We start from the raw sequence: 22,597 nt of genomic DNA, 5'->3' as shown, positions 1-22,597 counted from the left end.
TGGTTTCAGAAATCCGTGGGAGTCTTAAGACACATCTCCCATGACTTAAGGGAGACTGGATATGAGTAACAATGGAAAAACTAATGCTAAGCCTCTGGTCTCAGCATTTGGTGATGCCACAGAATGAGAAAGATTTGGGGGGAGAGGGGGGAAGGAACAGGGGAAGAGAGAGAGAAAGAGAATATAATACCTCTAAAGGGTAGAGGAGTCACTTGAAAGAGCCCCCCACCCCTGGTGTCCACAGCAGAAACACATTGAGCAATAAAATAACTAATAGTACTAGATTATTACCTAAAGAATGAAATAAACAGCCACAGATCCTCACTTATGTAAATGCATGATTGAAAAAATAAATGGAAGAAATAACTCTTTTCAAAGAATAATTCCAAATAACAAAATTGAAATGTCAGAAAAATGACATCACAGTTACAATCACTACAGGCAAGATCTACTAATGAATGCTAAAATCAGTGTATGCAGCTTTAAAGAGAAGTAGAATATTGGCATGGCCTCTACGTATCCCCTTCCAAATAAATATTTAAATGGTTATCGCAGTTTTAACAAGCGTCTGCAAATTCTTTGATATTCCTCTCTCCAAAGAGATAAAGCTTAACTGGCCTCTCCCTAATATCAGCAGGGTTAATACCAGCTCTTAACTAATCAAGGAGGAAAAAAGGAATGCTGTAACTTTATAGTGAAGAAATCTGGCTGACAGCCCCTTACTCAGGTGCCGTCAGCAATAACTGGCATGTTGATGTCATATATGCTTTGATATGATGGAAAAGGCTTATAATTCCAACGTGTTCTTCCAGAAAGTTCCATAACTTCCGTTTAGCCATTAGCAAGCTCCAGATAGCACCAAGTTGAGGGACACTCTATACACTACCTGACTGGTGCTTCTCAAAACCTAATGGTTTTGAAGACATGGTCATTACGTGGTCATTTTTTTTTTTAAATAGTCATTCAAACAAGGAAAGTCTGAATTGCTGTTAGCAGCCAACGGGAGCATAGGCAACGTGGCGTGTGGTGTCCTGTATGGAGTCCTGGAACAGAATAAGAGCATGCTTGCAAAAACCTGGGAATTCTAAACTAGTTCCACACTGCAGTTGAAAATATTGGACCAAGGTTAATTTCTTCGTTTTGAGAAATGTTCTGTGGTTATGTAAGATTCTAACGTAAGAACAGGCTGGGTCAAGGGCATACAGGAACTCTCCGTACTTTTGGAAATTCTTATGTAAGTTTAAAAGTATTTGAAAATTTTTTTTTTTCATGGAATAAGAATTTTCTATGGGAAACTCTAATAACACAATATATAAATTGGCCTTGTTGCCTGGTTCGAAAATGCATGCATCTGTGAACCTTGCGTTCATAAATATGTTCCATTGACTTGGTAGTTAATTATGCTCTTTGATCTTAAAAAGTCGGGAGCACAAATCTCTCTGGGAGCCAAATACTTCCAGGATCGTGTTTCTAACAGAAAATTCAATGTGACTTGTCATTTCCCTTTCTGTCATCGTGACCAGTAATACAACTCATCCAAAATCAGAAGGGCTGCTTTTGCTGGTCCAAACTGCTGATTCCACAATGTGAAGAACCTCAGCAAAGGTTGACAGAAGGACGGCAGATGACACAGTGACTTGCTTCTGCCCATTTATGGGTCATCATCTGTGTTGCCTTCTGTGTTCTTTTTGGTACTGGGGATTGAACCCAGAAGCACTTAACCACTGAGCCACATCCCCAGCCCTTTCTTATTTTATTTTGAGATTGGGTCATGCTAAACTGCCTAGGGCCTTGCTAATTTGCTGAGGTCGGCTTTGAACTTGCAGTCTTCTTGCCTCAGCTTCCTGAGCCTCTGGGATTAGAGGTGTGCGCCAACCCTCCCCCTCCACCCCCCATCTTCCCTGTTCTGCTCATCCCCATGGTGTTACCTCTATCTTGTGTGTTTAAATGTGAAATGTGAGACCACAGGGCTACAAGAAGTCCTGCCCTTAATTATAAATTTGTCATCTCGTTAGGGAAAGACACATGTAATTAGACATTTAGAGTGTAAAGCCCTGGGCGGCAAGGTGGAGAAAAGCCCAGGTGCACGAAGAAAATAATTCAGATGAGAGGCAGGTCCTGGAAAGTGTGTCAAAAATGATGAATCAATTTTTGTGAGGAAAGTGGGAGAAACTGTTCCAAATAAAAATAATAGCAAGCATGGAATTGCAGAAGAAAAAGCACATTTATTGTTTGAATACCTTGTTTTGATGAGGCAGTATAAAACAATTTGTAGAAGCTCAGGAATCAAAAAGTTTTTGGTCAAATCCCAGTCCTGCCACATCTAGCTGCGTGACTTTGGGCAGCCCGTTTGAGCTCTCTGGACTTGAGTGTCCTCGTCTACCGCAGAACATAACATGGTGCTAAGTTTGGATCCTACATCAGGGAACTATTTTTGTGAGTTTAGTAACATTGGCAATGCAAAGCGTTGAGCCCAGGTCCAGAATGCACATGTACTACTCAACCGCCAATTGCCGTTCTGAGGAACGTTCCTAGAACAGGTGATTTTGGAAGGATGTGTAAAGTTGAACGACTTTAGGAGAGTATGTCCAGAGTGTCACAGGCCAGAGAGCAGTACAGCCCTGTGAAATCCCGTGTGAAGGACCTGAGAGGGAGACACAGCCTACAAGGTCAGAGCACAGAGGGTAAGGCGTTGGAGGCACTCAGGCCATGCTCAGAAAATGAGCATTTCTTCCACATGTAATTGACAGTCCTTTAATTACTTTAAGAGCCAGGGGAGAGAATAGTATTTCTTTTATCTTTGGATGTGCTGAAAGATGGATTCTAAGGGACAAACCTAAGATGAAAGCCAGTTAGAAGGGCTTAGGGAATCTGTGAAACCAAACCTGTGTGACCAAGTGGCCCCTGGAGGGAGCGACATGGGAGATATTAGTGCCTCGAGCACCAGAGACCAGAGACCCTGGGACCAGAGAGGGCAGAAGAGAAGCAGGTAGCAACGTAGATGGCGGCAGACATCTCTTTGTAGGAGTTAGACCAGGAAGGAGAAAAGATCAGGAGAAATGTTTTCCTCTATTTTTGTTTTCATCTTTACCTCAAGAGTCTTGAGAAAATAACCCAATCATCAGTGGGAAAGGGAAGAAAGGGCACAGAGGGAAGGTTTTGGGGGTCCAGAGGAGGTGGAGGAGAGGGCCACAGAGCCACTTGTGTGTCCCCTTCAGTACTCCCACATGCTGGGGTGAAGTCCTGTTGCCACAGAGCTGGCCTCACTGAGGCCCGGTAATAGCTTTGATTGATCTAGCACATTTCCCTGGAGTAATTCAAGTCACAGGCAGTATGCCATCTCACTTAGGTATCTGGCCTTTATACTTAAGAGTAAAAATCCTCATTTTTATTTGAGAACACTGAAATCCAAAGTGCTTAAGAGTTTATAAAGTTCAACCAAAACCTAAATCCAAGTGTTCTTACTTTACTGTTTTTCCTTAGACTGCCCTATCGCCTATGTTTTCTAAATCAGGAAAGAGAAGACAATAGTGTGAGCAGGCGCACACACATGCATACATACATACACACACACACACACACACACCCTGAACTCCCTTTGATATGGGCTTTTTCCCTGTTATTGAGTATTCATCTCCTAACATGAACCAAGTATCACGTCTTCATGAATCCTTGGTATAATTGCATCTGAAGTGAAGCAAAAAAAAAAAAATGCATTTTTTATCATAATGAGCATATTTCTATGACTCAGTAAATTCCCAAATGGAGACAACTGTCTCAGTTGAATAACGCAAGAGAGAGACATGATGTAAAATAGAGGTGTTTGGGATCTAGAGGAACTTTACTCAAGGAATCTTTAGTCATCACTGCTGTCTCTAAGAAATAATTAATCCCATTAGTGGGATTTTAACAAATAATAAGTAAAATTCATCCGTTCAGCATAATTAGGCATTCTAGTTTAAACAGGTTGCTTCCTCATACTAAGTTGTTGGAGTTGCCTGCTAGCTTAGTGTTGTTGTAAGTGCTATTTACTTTGTTGCCCAGAGCAACCTTCTGAAGGGCGTTTAAAGCTTGTAAGATCCTAAATTCAGTGTTAGGAACGTGGAGGTCGGCATCTCATGCACTTCTGAGGGTTGTCAGGAGGTGGTGTTGATGCAGCAGCCCTCCCTAGGCATCTGCTGGGCTCCCAGCCACCAACAGCCCGGCAGCTTCTTCCCCAGCACCCAGCTCCCCGAAACCCAGTTTCCCTCCCTAGTCTCAGGGCCTGCACATGGAAGAGTGACAGATCAGAGTCTGTGGAGAGATGTAGAAAAGAAAGCACCGTGTGCAGTCCATCAGCTGATGTTCTGAAATGACTTTGAACATTTTGGGGTGCCAGCTGTCATAAAATGTATCTGTAATGACCCAGAGGCCAACCAAGAAATGAGCCTTCCAATTACATCCATGGCTTTAGTAGATGCGCCAAAGTAATTAAAACCCCAGCTTGACCTTGGGAGGACTGGACTTATTAAAGATTTTTGGAGAAGGGGGGAAATAAGCTATAATTATTTTTTAAAGGAGACATTTTTAAAAGTGTACAGCATCACTGCCTTATATAAGATTGCGAGAACTGACCACCCTTTGTCCACAACAAAAAATAAAAGGTCTTCCCCTTTAAGAAACTCTTTATTAGATTTAACAAGCTAGTGAGGATATCCTTTTTTTTATATCAAGAGTTTATAATAACAGGGATATTATTAAAAACCTCGTTTGATCATGTCTCCAGATTGTCCATCTGTTTTAACCCAGAAGCCATGTAATTTGGATGGTAAAATCACATAAAGAAATTAGCTTTCGAAAAATTCCTTTGAAAAACAACAATTTATGCTTTAGGAGGACTCTATTCTGAATTGCTATGTCATGTATAGATCCAGAAAATCCAGCAGACACCATTGTGTGAAGAAGCAGAGAGAATTCAGCCTTAATTTACTCACATAACAAAAGAGAAACTCATTTTCCCTGATTGAACATAATGTGGTCATTTTTCATATACTGAACAGCCAAAAAATGCTCTTCAGTTGTGTCAGCCCACACATCTATGCACATTTTTTCCAACTAGCATGGACTTGATTTGAAAATGAGACTCTTTCACAGGTTGAGATGCTTTTTATATTGTTGTCTTTTAGAAAATCACATGAAAAAATTATTTTAATTTTTTTTATTTAATGTAATCCTTCAATTCAGTTTTAGTTGCAGCATTGAGGAAGGAAGTGAAACTGAATAATGTTTGAATATCTTAACAGAGAAAGCACAGGCTGAAATGTGGAAGATTTAAGCGATGAGGCAGAACAGGGTATGTGTCATGCACAGCAATTACGCCCGACTCTCTGGAGAAGTGCAGGAAAGCCAACCGCTTTCAGGCGCACAGTGTGCAGTGATATCTCCCCGGGACAGATGCTGAGCCACACAACAGCACTGAGCTTAGACGATTTATATTTTTTTAAAGTTCAAGGTTTGAAATTTGTTTCTTTGATTGTAATTTTTTTTTTTATTTTACAAATGTGCTTTTTTTCCTAACCATGTGATGCTGTGACAAAGCTATCATCTGATCTATGTGGTGCAGACAGACCTCCTGCTCAGTTGAAGCCACTACTTCTCCTTTCGTACTTTTCTTTACATTCATTTTCTCAACATCAAGATTAAAATCTTAGCATTCTTTGTGCTTTTCCTTCTGGGACCACGATCTTCGAATTTTTTAATGGACATTTACAATTGTAATTATGCTAAAAGGTCTACTTTTGGGGGGAGAGTGTAATGATCTTAGGTTCATATCTGATTCTGATGTTGATATCATTCACTCATTTGCATCAAAGTGAATTGAATCTTGAAGAATCTGTGCCTAAATACCAGAAGGAGGAATAATGTGGATACAAAGTAGAATATTATTTGTTACAATTTGAAGAAACTCTGGAGTGACCTGAGTACCATGAAATGCTCGTGTCCTGAGGACCTCTTCCGCCCCCACCACTCGCCCCATCCCACCTTGCTGCCCCTCCTCTTTTGTCTGTGTCTTGGTCCAGTTCAGGGGCCAGGAAAGGAGAAGTGACCCTGGTGGCCGTGATGGACAGTGGCGAAGTGTGAATTCGGGGTTTTGCTCAACGGCTGCATCAGTTGCTTTTTCCTACCTTTGTGCTGAGCTAGAGTATCCACCTGGGAACAGGCCTTTGCTGACTTTCCACAAACTGAACAGACCAAGGCCTGCCCACTGTGCCTCAGGGCGCCCGGCCCCTCCCAGCCAGCATCCTGCCCCCACAGGACAGCACTCCCCTATACAGGACAGAGCTCCCGTATGCTCCTTTCGCCCGCGGTAGGCTGCACACCCTCGCAGCTCCCGGTTCAAATGTTCAAATCCGCCACGGCTTATTTTTCCATCCTACCCCTTGGGCATTTGAATGTTTGCAATCAGGACTCTTACAAATGGCGCCGTGGTGGTGGGCATACGGGCATAGCCGCTCCATGGTGTGCTCGCTGTTCTGGCATCGGGTGGCCCAGGGTGTGATGTGTGTGTGTGTGTGTGTGTGTGTGTGTGTGTGTGTGTGTTAGTCGTTGTGTCTTAGTTGATGCTGCTTATCTGTTAAAAACAGAAGAAAGGAAGTGCCTATGACCTGCTGCTCAGCAAGAGGCCCGAGCATCTGCCAGGCCAGCGGCCATTCCCCTGGCTCTCTTTTAACTGGCCCCTCTGCACATCCCCAGGACACCCAGTATTCAGGAAGAGGGTGCTCTACTTGCAGGACCTCCTGAGTCAGGAGGAGAGCCGCTCCTTTGCTCTTTGTAGGGTGACGGTGAAGGGGCCAATTCCCACTGAGCTCCACTTCATTTCATTTCTGCTCTCTAGAAGGTGATAGAAAAGCAAATTTAAAAATGGAATCTTGCCCCCCAAGGTGTTTCCAGGCTCTGGGGAATAGAAATATCTCTAATGCAAATTAGAATGGGATGAGATCCATTTTGAAAGCATCAGAGATAATCATTTAATACTGGTAGCTTACATGTTAAACCGTATATTCCAGAATACTTGATTAAATATGACTTGACATTTCCCCAATACATCCCTTTATAAAATTGTGTAAGTCTGAACTGGGTCTAAACATTCATCAGCTTGTCAGTGACAAACATCAGTTCAGATTAAATGCTGCGAGAATCTAATTTTTCCATTCTATGAATGCAGGGTGCCTATATCCACAGCAACACATGCATTCAGTCCCTTAACAGACACTATGTGCTTCTCCCTCCACCCTTCGGGTCATGCCTTAAAGCCTTTCTCTCGTTGCTCAAGTGAGAGCTGCAGTTAGTTCTGCCCCTGGTTAGTACAATTATTCACTCCATGATGATTTGTTTAGCTCACTCTGCGACAACTGCTGGGCCCAACACTGGATGTGGATGAGGAGAACCCCGCAGTCCCCATCCTCTCAGAGTTTAGTCTCCGGGAAAGATCTCACAACATGACGGGAATGTGTTCAGCAACAGCCTCAGAATGAGACCTTATTTGGAAGATTGACCTTTGCAGAGGCACCTGTTGAGTTAATCCCTCTGGATTAGGGTTCTGAATCCAAGGTTTTGCGGCATCTTTATCAGAGAAAGGACAGGCAGACGCAGACACAGAGACAGACATGCAGGGAAGAGGGCGTGCAGACCGGAGGCAGCCTGGGAATGCCGAGGACTACTGGGAATCACCAGAGGCTGGAAGAGCAAGGCAAGCTCTTCCTTGAGCCCTCTGTGGAAGCAGCACCTGGGAGAAACCTTGATTTCCAGCTTGTAGTCCCCAGAATGCTGAGAGGTCTGCAGCGTCTGTTGTTTTAAGGTGATGGGTTACAGCAGTCCTAGGCACTGACCCTCATGAATAGCAATATTATGTGGTTCAATTTAACACGTTATGAACTTGTAAGAGGAAGACTTTGTTGGTTAGAGGAAAATTCTCTCAGAAATTGTGAGGGGAACTGGAAAACAAGTTGAAGTTAATGGAATTTAATAGAGCGTGGAAGAGGGACCCAGCAGAGAGGGTGGCAGGTGCAAAGGGCCTGAGGCAAAGGGTCCACATGCCTCTGAGGAACCTGGAAGATGTGGTTGGAACGTAAGGCAAGCTGAGGCTGCCCAGGTATGAAGGAGCCAAAACAGACCTCAGAGCCTAGATTAAAAGAGTTAGGCGTTTGAAGAGCAGTGTGATACCACTGAAAGGTTTTAAGATGAAAATCGGAAGGTCCCTATAACCACAGAATGGAGAACAGACTAGAAAAAGCCAACACACAGGGGATGGTCATGGGGAGTACAGGAGCCCAGGTGTTGTCTTTGGCCAGGCGGGTCCTGTCAGGGATGGAAGTAGTGGGCAGGCTGGGAGGATTTAGGAAAGAGCTCAGTGTTTCCACTTGGGCCATGGGTCCCAACCCATGCACATTTACCCTCGTGTCTCTTTGAAGAGACTGAACACTCATAAAACATGCAATTCAGCCCTAGCACATCCAGGACCCCGTGATAACCTCACAATCACCTGTAGCCATTCTGCTACCCAAGAAATGGAGGTCAAAGGAGCACCTTCAGTTTTCTTCTTGTTTCCCTTTGCTTCTTCCCTGCACTCTGTTAACATCCCCCCAGGTAACCATTACACTTCATTGTCATCGTCTGTGATAGAATCATCTACCTGGTTATCAAGTAGACTGGGCCAAGGCAAGTGCAGTGGCACTTATTCTAACACCCCCAGGACCAACACCCTGCCTCTGGGATCAGACTTCGCTCGCAGCACCAGTGTTAACACTTGACCCGCAGGTGCATGAATCAGCAAATCCCTTATATCTGCTCAGTGGCATCGCCTGTCTTTGGCCTGATATAATTACTGTCTGGTCTGCCTTAATTTGTTAGCTCCCTTCTCTTTTTCCATGCCGTCTCCTTACCACTGACAAGTGTATTTTACCAATTGTGACCAATCGTTATAGAAAACAAGTCTCTTTCTCATAAGTCTTCATTTTTATCATTTTTCTAATTGTCCCCATCTCATGGCGACACTCAGAGTTCATGCCTGTGCCTCTGGGCGCTACGTGTTGACCATCATCATCGATACAACCTTCGGATCATCAAGAACACACGACCATGCTGAGGCTCCACCTAGGGAGGGAGGCAGCGAGCAGGGGTGGCTCCTTCCCTAAGTGAGATAACCATCTAAGACAGAGAAGCAAGGGCTGCCTGGCAAATTAAATAAGAGCAACAATGGCTAAGATAAAATGTGTATGTTATACAAAACAGAGGTGGAAGAGCAGTTTCTGTAACAGAGTGAGACAACCAGAAATCAGAGCAGTTAATATCACTATGAAGTCACAGCCAGATGGACAGCTCAGACACCAATTGTTAGAGTTGGACTCTCCCTCAAAATGCAGCACCTCTGTTCACTCTGGCCCGTCTGCATCTCCACATACTGGCGAGAGGGAAGAGTTGCCCCCTCTCTACCTATTACCCAAGTTCTGGGCTTCTCATGCTAATCTTCCCTCAACCTGAGATAGATTGCAATTCTGAAGTAACACGCTGATGGCTTTAGATGCACCCATAGCCCTTCCAGAAAGGACTGTCTGGATTAAATATGCTCTCCGAATGGGGCCAGTGTTACAAGATGCAGTTTGGAAAGCCCGGGCAGGCAGAGCAGCCATGACGAGGTAAATTCCAGTCTGCAGAGAGGTTTCAGGAAGGGATAAAGAGAAGCAAGGAGGACCCCCCAAGACATCCCAGCCTGGAGGGCGGAGAAGAAAGAACAAGAAAGTACAGAATGAATTCTGTCAGCCAAAATGGATCCTCTTAATTTTTTCTTAGTCCCTCCTTGGCGCCTACTGGTGATGATGAACTTCAGCTGCCCCAACAAGCGATTTGTAGAAATGTAAACATGTGTCATAAGTAGATGAATAGCTAGATAAATGAATATATTTGCTTGCCATTTTTCACAAAGATAATTTAAAGTATTTAAAGTTAATCATTCCCTCGCATCTTTACAACCAAATAGAACACTCTTTTGTTGTATTGGTCAACGTGTTATTTTTATGTTGGACTTTTGAATCTGCTACGTTGCATGACCGATTTTCTTGACATTTTCACTTTTCAAATATCACCACTCAGCATGATTCTGTAGCTCATATTTTCATCTTTTTTTCTCTCAATTTCTAATTCTAGCACATATGTGTGTAAATCAAATTGTGTTGTGTAAGTACATGAGTGATAATTGAAAAATTTTAAAAGACTATATGGAAAGAAAGGAGGTTTATCTTTGAGAATAAAGTAACAGTTTTGTTCTACCTGGTTTTGTTTATTTTTATTTATCTTGTTAAGTTTTGTTTGTTTCCCAAGAACTCAAACTTTTAACACATAAATCCATCTATGGCAACGCTGTAGGTGGCGGGTGAGCAGCTGTGCTTGGTGGGCCTTTGCTGCCACCTTCTGGCCCTTTTTGTAATTACTCATAGTCCCCTCAATTCTCAAACTAATTTTCTGTAACAGTTCTATAGGTTCCCCCTTTTTTTCTTCTTTCTATTTTTTTTCTTTAGTTAAAGCAAAGTGAAGCAAACGCAGACACCAAAGAAAAGCTCCCTTTGCGCCTGAGAATCTTTGAAAAGTTTCCAAACAGACCGCAAATGGTGAAAATCTCAAAACTTCCTTCAGATTTTACAGTTCCTAAAATCAGGTATTCAAGTATTTCTTTAATTGTCTCTATCTCAACTACACGGTAACAGGTTGCTCTGAGGTTTGATTCAGCTCTTAGTTCAAACACACATGCGGGTGGATTTTTTCCCTCTCTCTCATTCGGTATCTACATTTCAATTCTGCCTCAGTTTTGAGACTCTTTGATCCCCAAGGAATAAGCCTGTGCAGAGGAGAAGCACTTAGTGTTGCAGGAGCCAGGCCAGCAGTCCACGCTGCTGCTTCTCTCAGGGAACTGGCCTCCAGGTGGATGGCAGACAAAGGCCGGCCTGGGACCCTCAGCACATAAGGTTGAAGTACCCAGTGGGAGGGTAAAACAGCATGAGGCTGGATATGGTGCCATTTGTGTGTGTGTGTGTGTGTGTGTGTGGTGCTGTGGATTGAACCCAGGGCCTCGTGTTTGCAAGGCAAGCACTCTACCAACTGAGCTAAATCCCCAGCCCCATATTTTTTAATTCAGTTAGAAAAATGCAGTTGTGCCTGGCTCAGTGACAGGGATGTGCCCTGAGGGCTATGCTCCTAGACAGTGCCTCACTGGGTGAACACCCTAGAGTACCCGTATGCCGGCTGAGAGTTCTGCCATACAGTCTCAGGGACCACCAAACACACCATCCATTGGTAACCGAAGTGTCTTTGTGTGGCATGTCACCATTTGGGCATTTCTGATTAAAAATATAAACAAAATCAATTAATTGAATTTTGTTACTTGGAGAGATGTTACTTGAATTTTTTTTACCATGTTTTGGAGATCAGAGGAAGTCTGTTTCTTTTGAGTCCTAAATGTAGAATTATCTTTCAAGGATTTTTATGATGAATGGAAGTTTGGAGAGATGAAATAATTCTTTCAAGTCATAGAGGAAAGATAAAGTGTCTTATTATCATACTAGGATTCAAACACTGCCATCAATTACTGAATATCCTTGCTTTAAAGTTGTTTCGGGGGTCGTTATTTTTTTTTAAACAGGAGTTGGTGAGGAGGCATTCTCTCAATTAAATGTTTTTTGGTAATTAAATCTAAACACCCTCTCGGCATGACGTGTATTGTTCCCTATGATCTTTTGTCACTGCTTTCTCTAGCCCATTACAAAGTGCCATCACCTGCTCCATTTCATTAATAATGCTTGATGTGTGTGTACTTCATTTGCAAAGGGAAAGTTTTATGAAGCAGTTTATTGATCGCCAGCAACAGGATACTTGCTGTCTCTTCAGAATCCTCCCCTCGACCTCTTCCTCATCCTGTGATCACTCCAAACGGTCAGCCATTGAAGACAACAAATACATTGACCAAAAAGTAAGAACCGCCGTCTCGAATGACCCAACTTTTTAAAAGCATATACTTGTTAGAGAAAAGAACCACGTAACTGTTTAGGGTTCTGCACTCCAATGTGGCAAGAGAATAATGCAGAAAAATATTCGGAGAAGAAATCACTAAGCCTAACTTTTGATGAGTTTAAATCTGGCATTTCCCTAAGTCAGCTTTTGAGCTGTGCATGGGGCAGCCCTGTGACTTTGAATCCCTCAGGGGCAGAATGGAGGCCTTCCGCACCCCAGGCCCAGTCCAGATGCAGTGGTACCCTGTGTGTTGCCGCGTACAAGTGTGCTTGGTACGGTTATTAGATCAAGGGGAAGAACCAGAGCACCTGCCTTTAAAATTCACCAAAATGTACTTATTTTAATGTCATTTATTGAGTGCTCACCATGTGGCAGGAATTTCCTGTGTATGTCATCTTATCAGTCTCTGGTTTACCTATTTCTTTATTATTTGAAAAAGAAATAAGGAAATTCTTTCCTCAAGTTCCACAGTGAAGTGTCAGTAGGGAACCACAAACATATAAAGCAAATTTAGCTAATAATTTTAAAGAAGCGTAATTTCCCATTCCTTGGTTTTTAAAAAGGAGGTAAGACATCCAGTGTATCATTAAGGTGCAACAGGTGAACTCATACAGACTCACCTATGGCCATGTTTTTACGTATGTGTGCAGGTATGTGTATATGTTAGGCTATTTGTCCTATTGCCTACTATTTATATATTTTAGAATAAGTTCGGTAGTAGAATTAGCTAGAAAATGAAAGAACAATGAGAGAGTTCATAAGAGGTGAGACATGAGAGCTTGCAAAACTGATTCAGCTGCAAGTGCTTCACTTAGGTGTTCCCAGTTCATTTGGTATTCCCTTAAAGGAGTCCCACCTTTGCCTCTTGCTTCTTATGAAATTCTTACTGTTCTGTTAGTGTGTGAAAAAGAGACGCCAGCTCCTTACTGCTGGGGATCTTCTTCCTCTCTATTCCCCTGCCCCACAGGGACCAGACATTGGGCGTGCCTGGCCTTTGGCCTCCCCTCTTCCTCGGCCCCATCCCCTCCCCAAAGAAGCACCACGTTCTCCCCTTTTATTTATTTTCTCCCAACTACAGATGTTACTCCTCTACCTTGATCCGCCCCAGGTGACAGATCCATTGCCAATGTCTTTCTTTGTTTATTTGAAAGTAGTTAGGTCTGTTTGCCACTTTCTTTGGGAAGTTTCTAAGATGTTCTATGCATTCCTGGAATTCTGGAACTTTTCCCAGAGACACTGTTATGTCCTTTGCCATTAGAAGCGTTAGTGCCCAAAGCGGGGTCTCTTCAGTTGGTGGACTGATATATGCTCAGGGACAATGCGTCTGCTCTTTGCCCAGCATTCCATCTCCAGGGTAGGACTGCCTTTTCCTCTGAGGACGGTCCTCTCTCCAGTTTGGTCCTGTTCTTTGAGATATTTTTTCTGCTTGGTCTTCCTGGCCACTAATTTGATATCAGCTGATCATTGCTTTTAACTTTCAGTGAAAGATCATCAAATCCGTGGGTGTTGCTGTTAACTCTCCCTAAAGGCTTTTACTTGTTTGTTTGTTTGTTTAATTAAGCTTGTCACTGCTCATCATCACAGTTACAATTCACTCAGCACTGTGAGCAGGGCACAGAACCCAAAGTGCATGTCCATGGACCAGCCAGTGGGAAGGCAGGGCTTGGTTCCGACAGGCTGTCTGAAATGGCCTTTCCTGTGCCAGACAGCGGACCAGTTCCGTGCTGGTTTTGTTCCCGGGGCGGTATACAATGCAGATGTAGAATAACGCCCCCGTCTGGCCTCTGGTTGTACCCACAGTCTGACCTCTGTACCGGCTGTGTCCAGGAAGAGCTGATGTGCCTGCCCAAAGTCACAAAGCCACAACCCACTTTTTAAATCACTAGGAATAATATCCCACAGGAAGCATAAAATTGCAATGTCAGTCCACGAAAACTTATTTTCATTCTAAAAGGAAGCATGGTGTTTCTCCTATTTCTTGGACAGAATAATTTTTATTTGTTGAGGAAAAAAATTAAAAAGATGCTTAGCGGGGAGGAGCCCGGGGAGACTCTGCTGCGTCCCTTTGTGCACCCACATCCCTCCCTAGCCATTTTCTTGTTGGCTTAGGGTCAGAGAACTTAAATGCCATTTCTGAGTTCTTTAATGCCTGTTTATTTTTGTGGCTTTTAAAAAATCTTCTCATTTAACAGTTATTTGTAACTCACTGAAAGTAGGATAATAATTGTAGTTTTATTCTGTAATCTTACACTTGAGCCTATCCCCTAATCTCCTGAAATACAAGGAGTTAGCAGAGACCCTGCCTCTCGGGTGTTTTCCAATTTAGCATTTAATAGAGGGGCTAGAAGTTTTTGAGGACTGCAGACAGTCCCCTATGGAGGCTGTTGGTATCGCCCGCGTTGTCTTAAACAGAGCCGGTTGTAAATGACGGTCACCTTGCCCTTCCTCTCGTCTAGGCCTGGTCCACCCAAATTGTGGTGCAGTCCAGTTGGGATGGTGCTGCTCGTCACTCACAGCACTTGTCCTCTGGGTAAATGTTCCTCTTTGGGAAGGGGCATGCAGAGAACCCGCTCGTTCTGAGTCTGGGCTGCAGAGTTCCCTTGGCAGGAGCAGCAGCAGCCTCGCCCAGGTTGCCACCTGTCCCTTTAAGCCTTGACTGGACGCAGTGGCCAGAGAGCAGACGGGCAGGAAAAGGTGTTTTCAGCCTCTGCTCAGCCAGTTGCTGGCCTTCTTCACAAATTCTGAGGCTTGCTCATCGCCGTTGAGAGTCACTGTGGGGGAAATCTACAGTGGGACCCTTGCAGATGAATTTCAGTGGTGAGGATTTAACAGAAACAGATCAGAGAGAAAGCAGCCCAGTACCTGCACTTCAACTGTGGCAAGTCTTTTTCATTGTTATTAAAAAAATTCCAAAGCCACTGAAAAACAAAAGCACAAAAACACAGGTCAAAATAAGCCAATTCCGAAAAAACAAAGGCCAAATGTTTTCTCTGATAGGGGGATGAGGATACATGATGTAGGGGTGGGGGGAGTGGGTGAGAGAAGAATGGAGGCACTTGGGATTGTATAGAGGGAAGTGGGGCAGGAGGGGCGGGGCAGGAAAGATGGTGGAATGAGACAGACATCATGACCCTCGAACACGTATGATTACGCGAACGGTGTGAATGTACATCGTGCACAACCAGAGAAACGAAAAGACGTGCCCCATTTGTGTACAATGAATCACAATGCAGTCTGTAAAAATAAAAAATAAGTAAACTAATTAATTTAAAAAAACAAGTAAAAACAAAACAAAACAAAAAAACACAGGCCCAAAATCCTGAACAGGGACCATACCACTAGCAGCTCCCCCTAGACAGCATTTTCCAGCAACCACTAGGAAATTTCTGTTCAAAATCCAGTTGCCCTTGGCAATGCTGGTTGGTATGCGATGGTGGGCAGGACCCTTCACTCCGCATGAAAACCGTCGTCCACACACTGCACAATCTGAGGCTGCTTTTCCTCAGAGAATGTTAAGGCAAAGAAAATGGAGAAGCTGGCTTATCAGTAATTCTCACAACATGGACAAAGTCACAGTAAAACTTTTTCCTTGATAGTTGCCTGTCAGGAGGAGCTTCCGACTTCCTCCACACCAGGGACAGCCACCTCTCTCTTGCCAGGGGAAACAGTAAGTCCCAGGAACCTGAAGATCACTAGTTAAGAGTGAAAAAATAAATACACAACTGACAACCACCAAAGGGCAGTGAATTTGGATCAAGCATTGAAGAAAACACAAAACACGTTAGGTGAGATTTTCTCCCAAGTAATTACTTAGCCTGGCTTTGAGCAGTGATAAACGATTCCCATGGCAACCTCACTGTGCAGAAACCCTGTTTTTAAAAATAGCCCTGTTTTGATCACCTTTATCACATAGTTTAAAACACCTGTCCTTCCCCCAGTAAACAACCAGCCCACAAAAATGTAGAACGCGTAAGTGGGGGTTGGAACCTGCCCAAATCCAGAAGGGAAAGACAGGACAGTCTTCCCTCCACCCCTTGGTGAGTAGTGGCCCTTCCAGACTCAGAAGAGTCCTTTCTTCCTGGCCAAGGGCTAAGCCTGCATATCCTAAGAAGAGTTTTCTGGTTTCCAAGTAGAAACAAATCAGGTAACACACATTATTCCTCATATTATTGCTACGGAAGCCAAGGTTCTGGAAGCAGAGTGCTCACTAATAAATTGACTTTATGGCATCTTGGAGATCACAGCAGCCCACTCAGTGATCAGAGGTAAATCCTTCCCTCAAAGTCAAGGTCTGCACTGGTTGAGTCGGGGGATTCTCTGACCTGTGCTGAGGTTTCCACCCAGCCGGCTTGACTGTGGTGCCAGTTCCCAGCTCAGAACCTGCAGTGGCCTGGAAATAAAAGTGAGCCACATCTGCCTGAGACAGATGGAGGCATGAGGGCTGTCCCCTGCCTCCCACTTCTCAGCCTGGCGTGAGAGCCCATATGATACGAACAGCGAAGACTTCTCCAAAAACAGGGCAACATCTGCTCACCCATTGTCTACCTCTTTCCGCTCAGTTAACGTGTCTTGGAATTAACAGCTAACACGTATGCATAAAGGGGAAGATCATAAGCCTGATGACAATGTTGTGCTCCCCCTATTCATTTCTATGTCTTCCACATTCATTCATTCACTCATTCATTCATTTATTCATTCAACAAACAAGTACGGACCACTCGTGACTCACCTGCCAATCTTCTGAGGAGTGGGAGTTCTGCAGAAAGTAAGATGTGGGCCTTGTCTTTTAGAATCTGAGAGTCTAAACAGGTGAAAGCAGAACGTGTGTGGAACAGGGGACAGCTCCCTTGAGGCCTCCCCACAGAGGGAGGAAGGCTGAGAGATGCTGAGAGACAGAGGGCAGGGAGACCCATGTAAAGGCAAGATGAGCCTGGCGTAGCTGCTGGAGAGAAGCAGAACCAAGCAGTGGCTAAGGGGCGCAGGTGCCAGCCTCATCTGTAGAGATGATTCTTATTTTCAAGGTTTCTTAGGAGAATTAAACAAGACAACATAATTTAAATGCCAGCCCTCACCTTTTGCAGCATATCACGGGCCTCTCCAAGCAGATAGGAAAGGTCACTGTCGGTAAACCACACCCTGACATCAGGCTCGGCAGATATACTTTTTTGAGGGTCAAAAGTATATCAGGCTAGAATTAAGAATCTTCTTACAGCCAAGGTAGAAGATTTTTAAGAATTTGCAATAGACTCAAGACAAATGACTTAAATTTAACCTGCAGATGTAGTAGGTTAGTTGAGCACAATATATCAATTTGTCATGGTCTGATTTTTGGTGAGTTTGGTTTCAGATGATATTTCAGATGCTACCCCCATTGTCTACCAGTCTTGGATTCTCAAGAAGTAAGTTAAGTTGTTTTGTAAGATTGACTCTTCACAAAGCCTCAGTCACTGCCGTACAATATGTTTGTAATTTTCTAAGTGATTATAGAGGGTTTGATGGTTTGTTCCAGTAATTCTGCACATAGCAAGTTACTCATCCTGATCTGTAATTTCCAGAATGAACACTTATTAAAAGAGAGAGAGAGAGAAAGAGAGAACAGGCTGTTTTCTTCTTTAGGATTTTTTCTCTTCTGAAAGAATTTTCTAAAATAATAGCTTAGCAGCTCTGCAGGACCAATCAAGATATATCTCCAGGAGTGGAGGGGATTATGTGATGCTTCCACATAGCCCTGTGCTGTATCTCAAAGACACAAGGCTGTGTGGTCTCAGAGGGAAAGAGCTAGCATCCCCCACACCAAATATGAAGACCTCATACTCCTCTCTTTGGCTTAAAACTGCTTTAGTTGATAATTGACTTCCCTCTTAGTCACAGTAGTGAAAAGGAAATGCAAATGTACATGAGATAAAACTAAAGCATTTGTCTCTTTTTTATTGATCTCTGCAGTAAATTATTAAGCTTGAAGATATGGCTGTGAATGTACACTCTTACTCCAAAATCAGCACTGAGGGATCATTGCCTGCAAACCATGTGCTGTGTTCAGGGTGAAAAATGTTTTTCTACCTTCAAGGAATGAGAACAGCAATTCCCTATCAGTGATTTTTTTTTTTTTTTTTTTTTTTTGGTAGAACATTTTGTTGTGCAATCATTTTTAGATTGGGAATATATGTCACCTGTTTCTATTCCTTAGATGTGTTTTTTTGAGGGTCAAAAGTATATCAGGCTAGAATTAAGAATCTTCTTACGGCCAAGGTGGAAGATTTTTTTTTTTTTTTTTTTTTTTTTCCGTGCTGGGGATTAGAACCCAGGGCCTTGTGCTTACAAGGCAAGCACTCTACCAACTGAGCTATATCCCCAGCCCCCAGGAAGATTTTTAAGAATTTGCAATACTATCTCCAAGACAGGTATCCAGCTAAGGTCGCTACATGTGTCTCTGAAATATACATTTATTCTTCTTTTTAAACTTTCTTCTCTTTCGAGTATAGTTTTTCCTGTAGGTACTTTTCATTAAGTTCCATGCCAGTCTTGGTGTGTTGTAACTGTTGCTGATGGGCATGTTCTTGTTATTTGTACTTGAAGTTCAAATTCAATGGAAACAGAAGTAGAATCGGAGGTCTGCATCCTTACATCACCAGAGTGCCAGGATCTTAAAATCACAACAGCTGCATCATTAAAAGCATCTGACATTTTCTCCAGAATAATAAATCCATGCATCTTTTTTCTCTCTGCAGGTTTTGAATCTTTGTCTTTTGTTTACACAAGCTGTAATCTGAAGTCATTTTGTTTTTCTCTTCTGTAATTAAAACCCCTGGCATCTACCTGTGGTTCTTATCCTAAACACCATATAGTAGACAGGCCTGAGACTTTGTCAACAACTCAAGGTACTGCTGTTCTCCCCGCTGCACAGAAGCTATCATTATGCCACCCTGTTGCTGTGTAAGTCATGGGAGTTTGGACCAACTTCACAGAGGCCCCGACAAAAGCACTGTTAAGAAATGCAAGTGTAAAAAAAAAAATCAAGTCAAATGAGTTTCAGTTGTTTGGTCTCCAGTTTTACAAGCTTTTTCTACGTATGAAGTGAGTCAACACAATTCAAAATAAGTTGTACTCCCTCAGAATTTTTACCTCATTCACATTTGATGTTTTAGGATTAACTATATAACTATATTTTTTTAAAAAAGCAAAACAGAAAAGGGAGTGAACATTAAAAGTCACCTTTTAGTTATGAACTTGATTCATTTTTTTAAATATGTCAAGCACCCAAACAATGGAGGAAAATAAACTAGACAAGGAATGCACCATCTTTACTGGGCACTGACAATCTCCTGGAATTCACAGGAAGGGAAGGAATGCTTCATACAGAGGAGGGATCAACTTGTGCTGGGTGTCCTAGAGCCCAGAAGAAGAACCAAGGTGTGGAGTGGTGTGTGTGTGTGTGTGTGTGTGTGTGTGTGTGTGTACACGCATGTTTTAACTGTTACGTTTGGTGTTTTTTCAGGGTTGAGAATTTATGATTTTGAAATAAGATTAAAAATCTTTACCCCTTATCTATAGGGCCTTTTCACAAAATTCATATCTAAGACACATTTCAAAGCTTCATAACATGACATTATAATGGAATTCACCTTTATATACATCGTAATAGGACTGTTTTAATCTTGGTGCCACCTACATTCATCACCTTTTAAAATTCTTTCTTTCCAAGCATAATGTCATTTCCATAAAAAGTTTGTTTTATAGAAACCTCTTGCCATATATGTGATCTGTCATATGCACTTTGATATTAATTTTCAGTGCATGGGTGCATGAAAAATTCAAGTATAGTGAAATGTGGTGCCACCTTCAGCCTATGTAATTGTAAGTAATTGCCTCTTTCCAATTACTGCGTTTCATGTGGGAGACTTAATAGAGCGGCTCGTTCGAATAATTATGCTGCACCTTCCCAGGAGAAGTGGCCGTCATCAGACCCTATTCATCAGACCGTGGTTCTGTGCTTCACAGTCCTATTTTCTTACAAGCACACTCCTATTTATTATGAATCTGTTAATATTTCCAAAGTGAGAAAAGAAAAATAGGGCCACTCAAACTTTTTCCCTGTTAGAAACAGAAATGTATTATTAACATTTTAAATCAAGAAACTTAGTCAAATACTTATAGTGCTTGTGTCGCAAACCTCATGGCTTGGTCCTGCAGATGGCAGCTCGGCAGAAGCCTGGTTCTCTAGGTCTAATCCTTGCAGAATCCCAGAGCAACCCAACATTCCCTGAAAGGTCATGGCTGAATTACTTGAATTAATATTCCGATTATTTGAAAGTTGTGATGGATCACTGATTTTAAGGAATTAGTCATGGAAAATATAAATACTATGACCAGGCTGTCCTTAATGGGCTAGAACATTTATAAACCTCTTTTGGTGCCTCAAGGTTATGATTCTAATAATCAATTGTACTCTGTAGAAAAAAAGCAAACACTGGTTAGATTTTGCATTAGGATTTGGAATAAGTAAAAAGTTTGTAATATGTGTAAACCAAATATTTCAAGTCAAGCAGGCAATATTTTGCTACAGCATAGTTTAGAGAAGTGTTTTAATGCTATGAAGCCTAGTGACACTTTACGCAGATGTCATGATGCAGTGAAAAGCTTTGTACCCTGAAGCTGTGCCACACAGGGTGGTACTAATAATGCTGCAGTTTTATCACACAGGACCTGAGACACTGGTGTCTATGGTTCTCAGATTCCTATCTGTAGAAAAGAGATAAAAATTCTTTCCTGTGAGGATTAGTTTGAAGATTAAGTTTAAAATATGCAGATTAACAAGTCAGCACAGATCAAGGAACCAATAATAATAATAATGAAGAGGTTTTTGAAATATATATGTAATGGTTGTTTATTCAGTTATTTGTTCTATTTCTGGAGAATAAGAACAGATAATTTATAAAACTTGATGTTTTACCCGTACCAAGACGGAATTCTAAACACACACCAGGTAAAGATCTTAAAGCGACATCGTTTGACCATAATGTGACGAAATTAGAAACCCAATAACAAGAAAATAACAACCCCCCCAAACACCCTGACATTTGGAAGTTGGAAAATTACTTTAACCCATAGAGAAGAAAAAGCAATGAAAATAGAAAAATATCTGCAATTGGAAAATAATGAACATAATGTATATCAAACTTATAGGAAGTAGCTCATGGTATTTACAGAGAGAATATTATAGACTTGAATGCATATCTGGTAAAGGAATAAAGGCTTAAGTTAATTAACCTTCCAAGCATTCAACTCAATAATTGATTAAAATATCATGAAGAAAACTAAGATGGCAGAAGGGAATAAATAATAAAAAGTAGTAGGTCCTGATAAAATTGGAGGGAGGGTGAGCACATGGAGGGATTGGGGAATAGAGTCAGGACTTCCCAGAAGGAAAACTGCCATGTTGGACTTGGACCACGGTGTTCAACAGCAGAGGAAGCCCTGAGTTGGAAAAGAAAAACAGAACTGTGTAGGAAACCTAATTGTGCACAGAAATGAGCAAGAGAAAATTACAAAAGTCAAATTCCCTACAAAAGCAATAAGAAAAAAATAAGCACAAAGCCCTCCATAAAGACATGCCCATGAATCGCTTGACCTGCAGCATTCTGTTGCAAAAGGAGTTAAAAGTCATTAAAATCTGCATTAGGTTGAAAAGACCTAAAGAAGAATTAGAAAAACTAGGAAAATGAAGTGCTGAATGTAGGAAGAAATTATAAATAAAGACAGTGGAGAAATATAAAAGGAGTAGGTACCTCGGATGATGTCCTAAGAGAAATATAAAGAAATTTCTTTAAAAAAAAAATCAAAGAGAAATGAAGAAGTAGGTGAAAATGGCTTGCAAGAAAATGACAAAATAAAGAAAGTCAGATAGGTCCGACATTTCTAGGATAGGCGACCCTACAGAACACCCCAGGGAGCAAACTTGTGAAATCAAACAAACCTAAAACCACACGCTAAAGGTACTCACCACATGTCTGGAAACACCAAGACATACACCAGACAAATTCCAAGAGACTCTAATTTTTTTAAAAATAACTTTGATATCTAACAACAAAAACAACAAGGAGAGATCACTGGATTATCATCCGACTTTTCAAGAGCAATGCTTTATGTAGGAACAAACTAAAGCAATATTTAGAGGATTCCCAGGGAAACGATGTATGAGCCAGGTTTTTACATCCAGGGATACTGAGTTTTGAGTTTCAAAGGACTGAACTGTTATCACGATGTCACTATAGAAATGATGCGACATGGAAGTAAGGCTGTTCCCTTGAGCCCCTTCTGGGGAGGTGCTAGGACACATGCACCAGACAGCTGAGAGAATTCCAGAAGTGACTCAGATGTTGACAGAAGAACTGGTTGGCGGCCTTCTTATGTAAGAGCTGAGACCACAGGAGGGCTAACTAAAAGTAACATTTGTCAGCTCTGTTTGCTGCCACCATTGGGAGATGGCACAAATGTACCAAGGAGGAGAATGGGCAGAGCATACACAGACACAGTAGTCACTCTTTGTCTTGGTTGTGTT

At 42.2% G+C, this 22,597-nt stretch overlaps 1 protein-coding gene across 5 annotated transcripts in view; it reads left to right on the top strand.

Annotated features, from left to right (window-relative positions):
- Positions 1-22,597, top strand: part of NALCN (sodium leak channel, non-selective) — a 307,654-nt gene that overhangs the window by 218,923 nt on the left and 66,134 nt on the right. For 3 of the 5 annotated variants that reach the window (XM_079138603.1, XM_079138602.1, XM_079138606.1), the window contains 2 exons: positions 10,554-10,690; positions 11,857-11,998. The exons of the other annotated variants lie outside the window; for them this stretch is intronic. In XM_079138603.1, coding sequence (XP_078994729.1) covers positions 10,554-10,690; positions 11,857-11,998 — 279 coding nt within the window. The remainder of the gene's footprint in view (positions 1-10,553; positions 10,691-11,856; positions 11,999-22,597) is intronic. 5 annotated transcript variants of the gene reach the window in all.

Source organism: Sciurus vulgaris, assembly GCF_902686455.1.
Source record: "Sciurus vulgaris genome assembly, chromosome: 4".
Lineage (NCBI taxonomy): Eukaryota > Metazoa > Chordata > Mammalia > Rodentia > Sciuridae > Sciurus > Sciurus vulgaris.
Note: the sequence above shows the minus strand (reverse complement) of the source record. Positions and strands in the feature narration are given on the sequence as shown.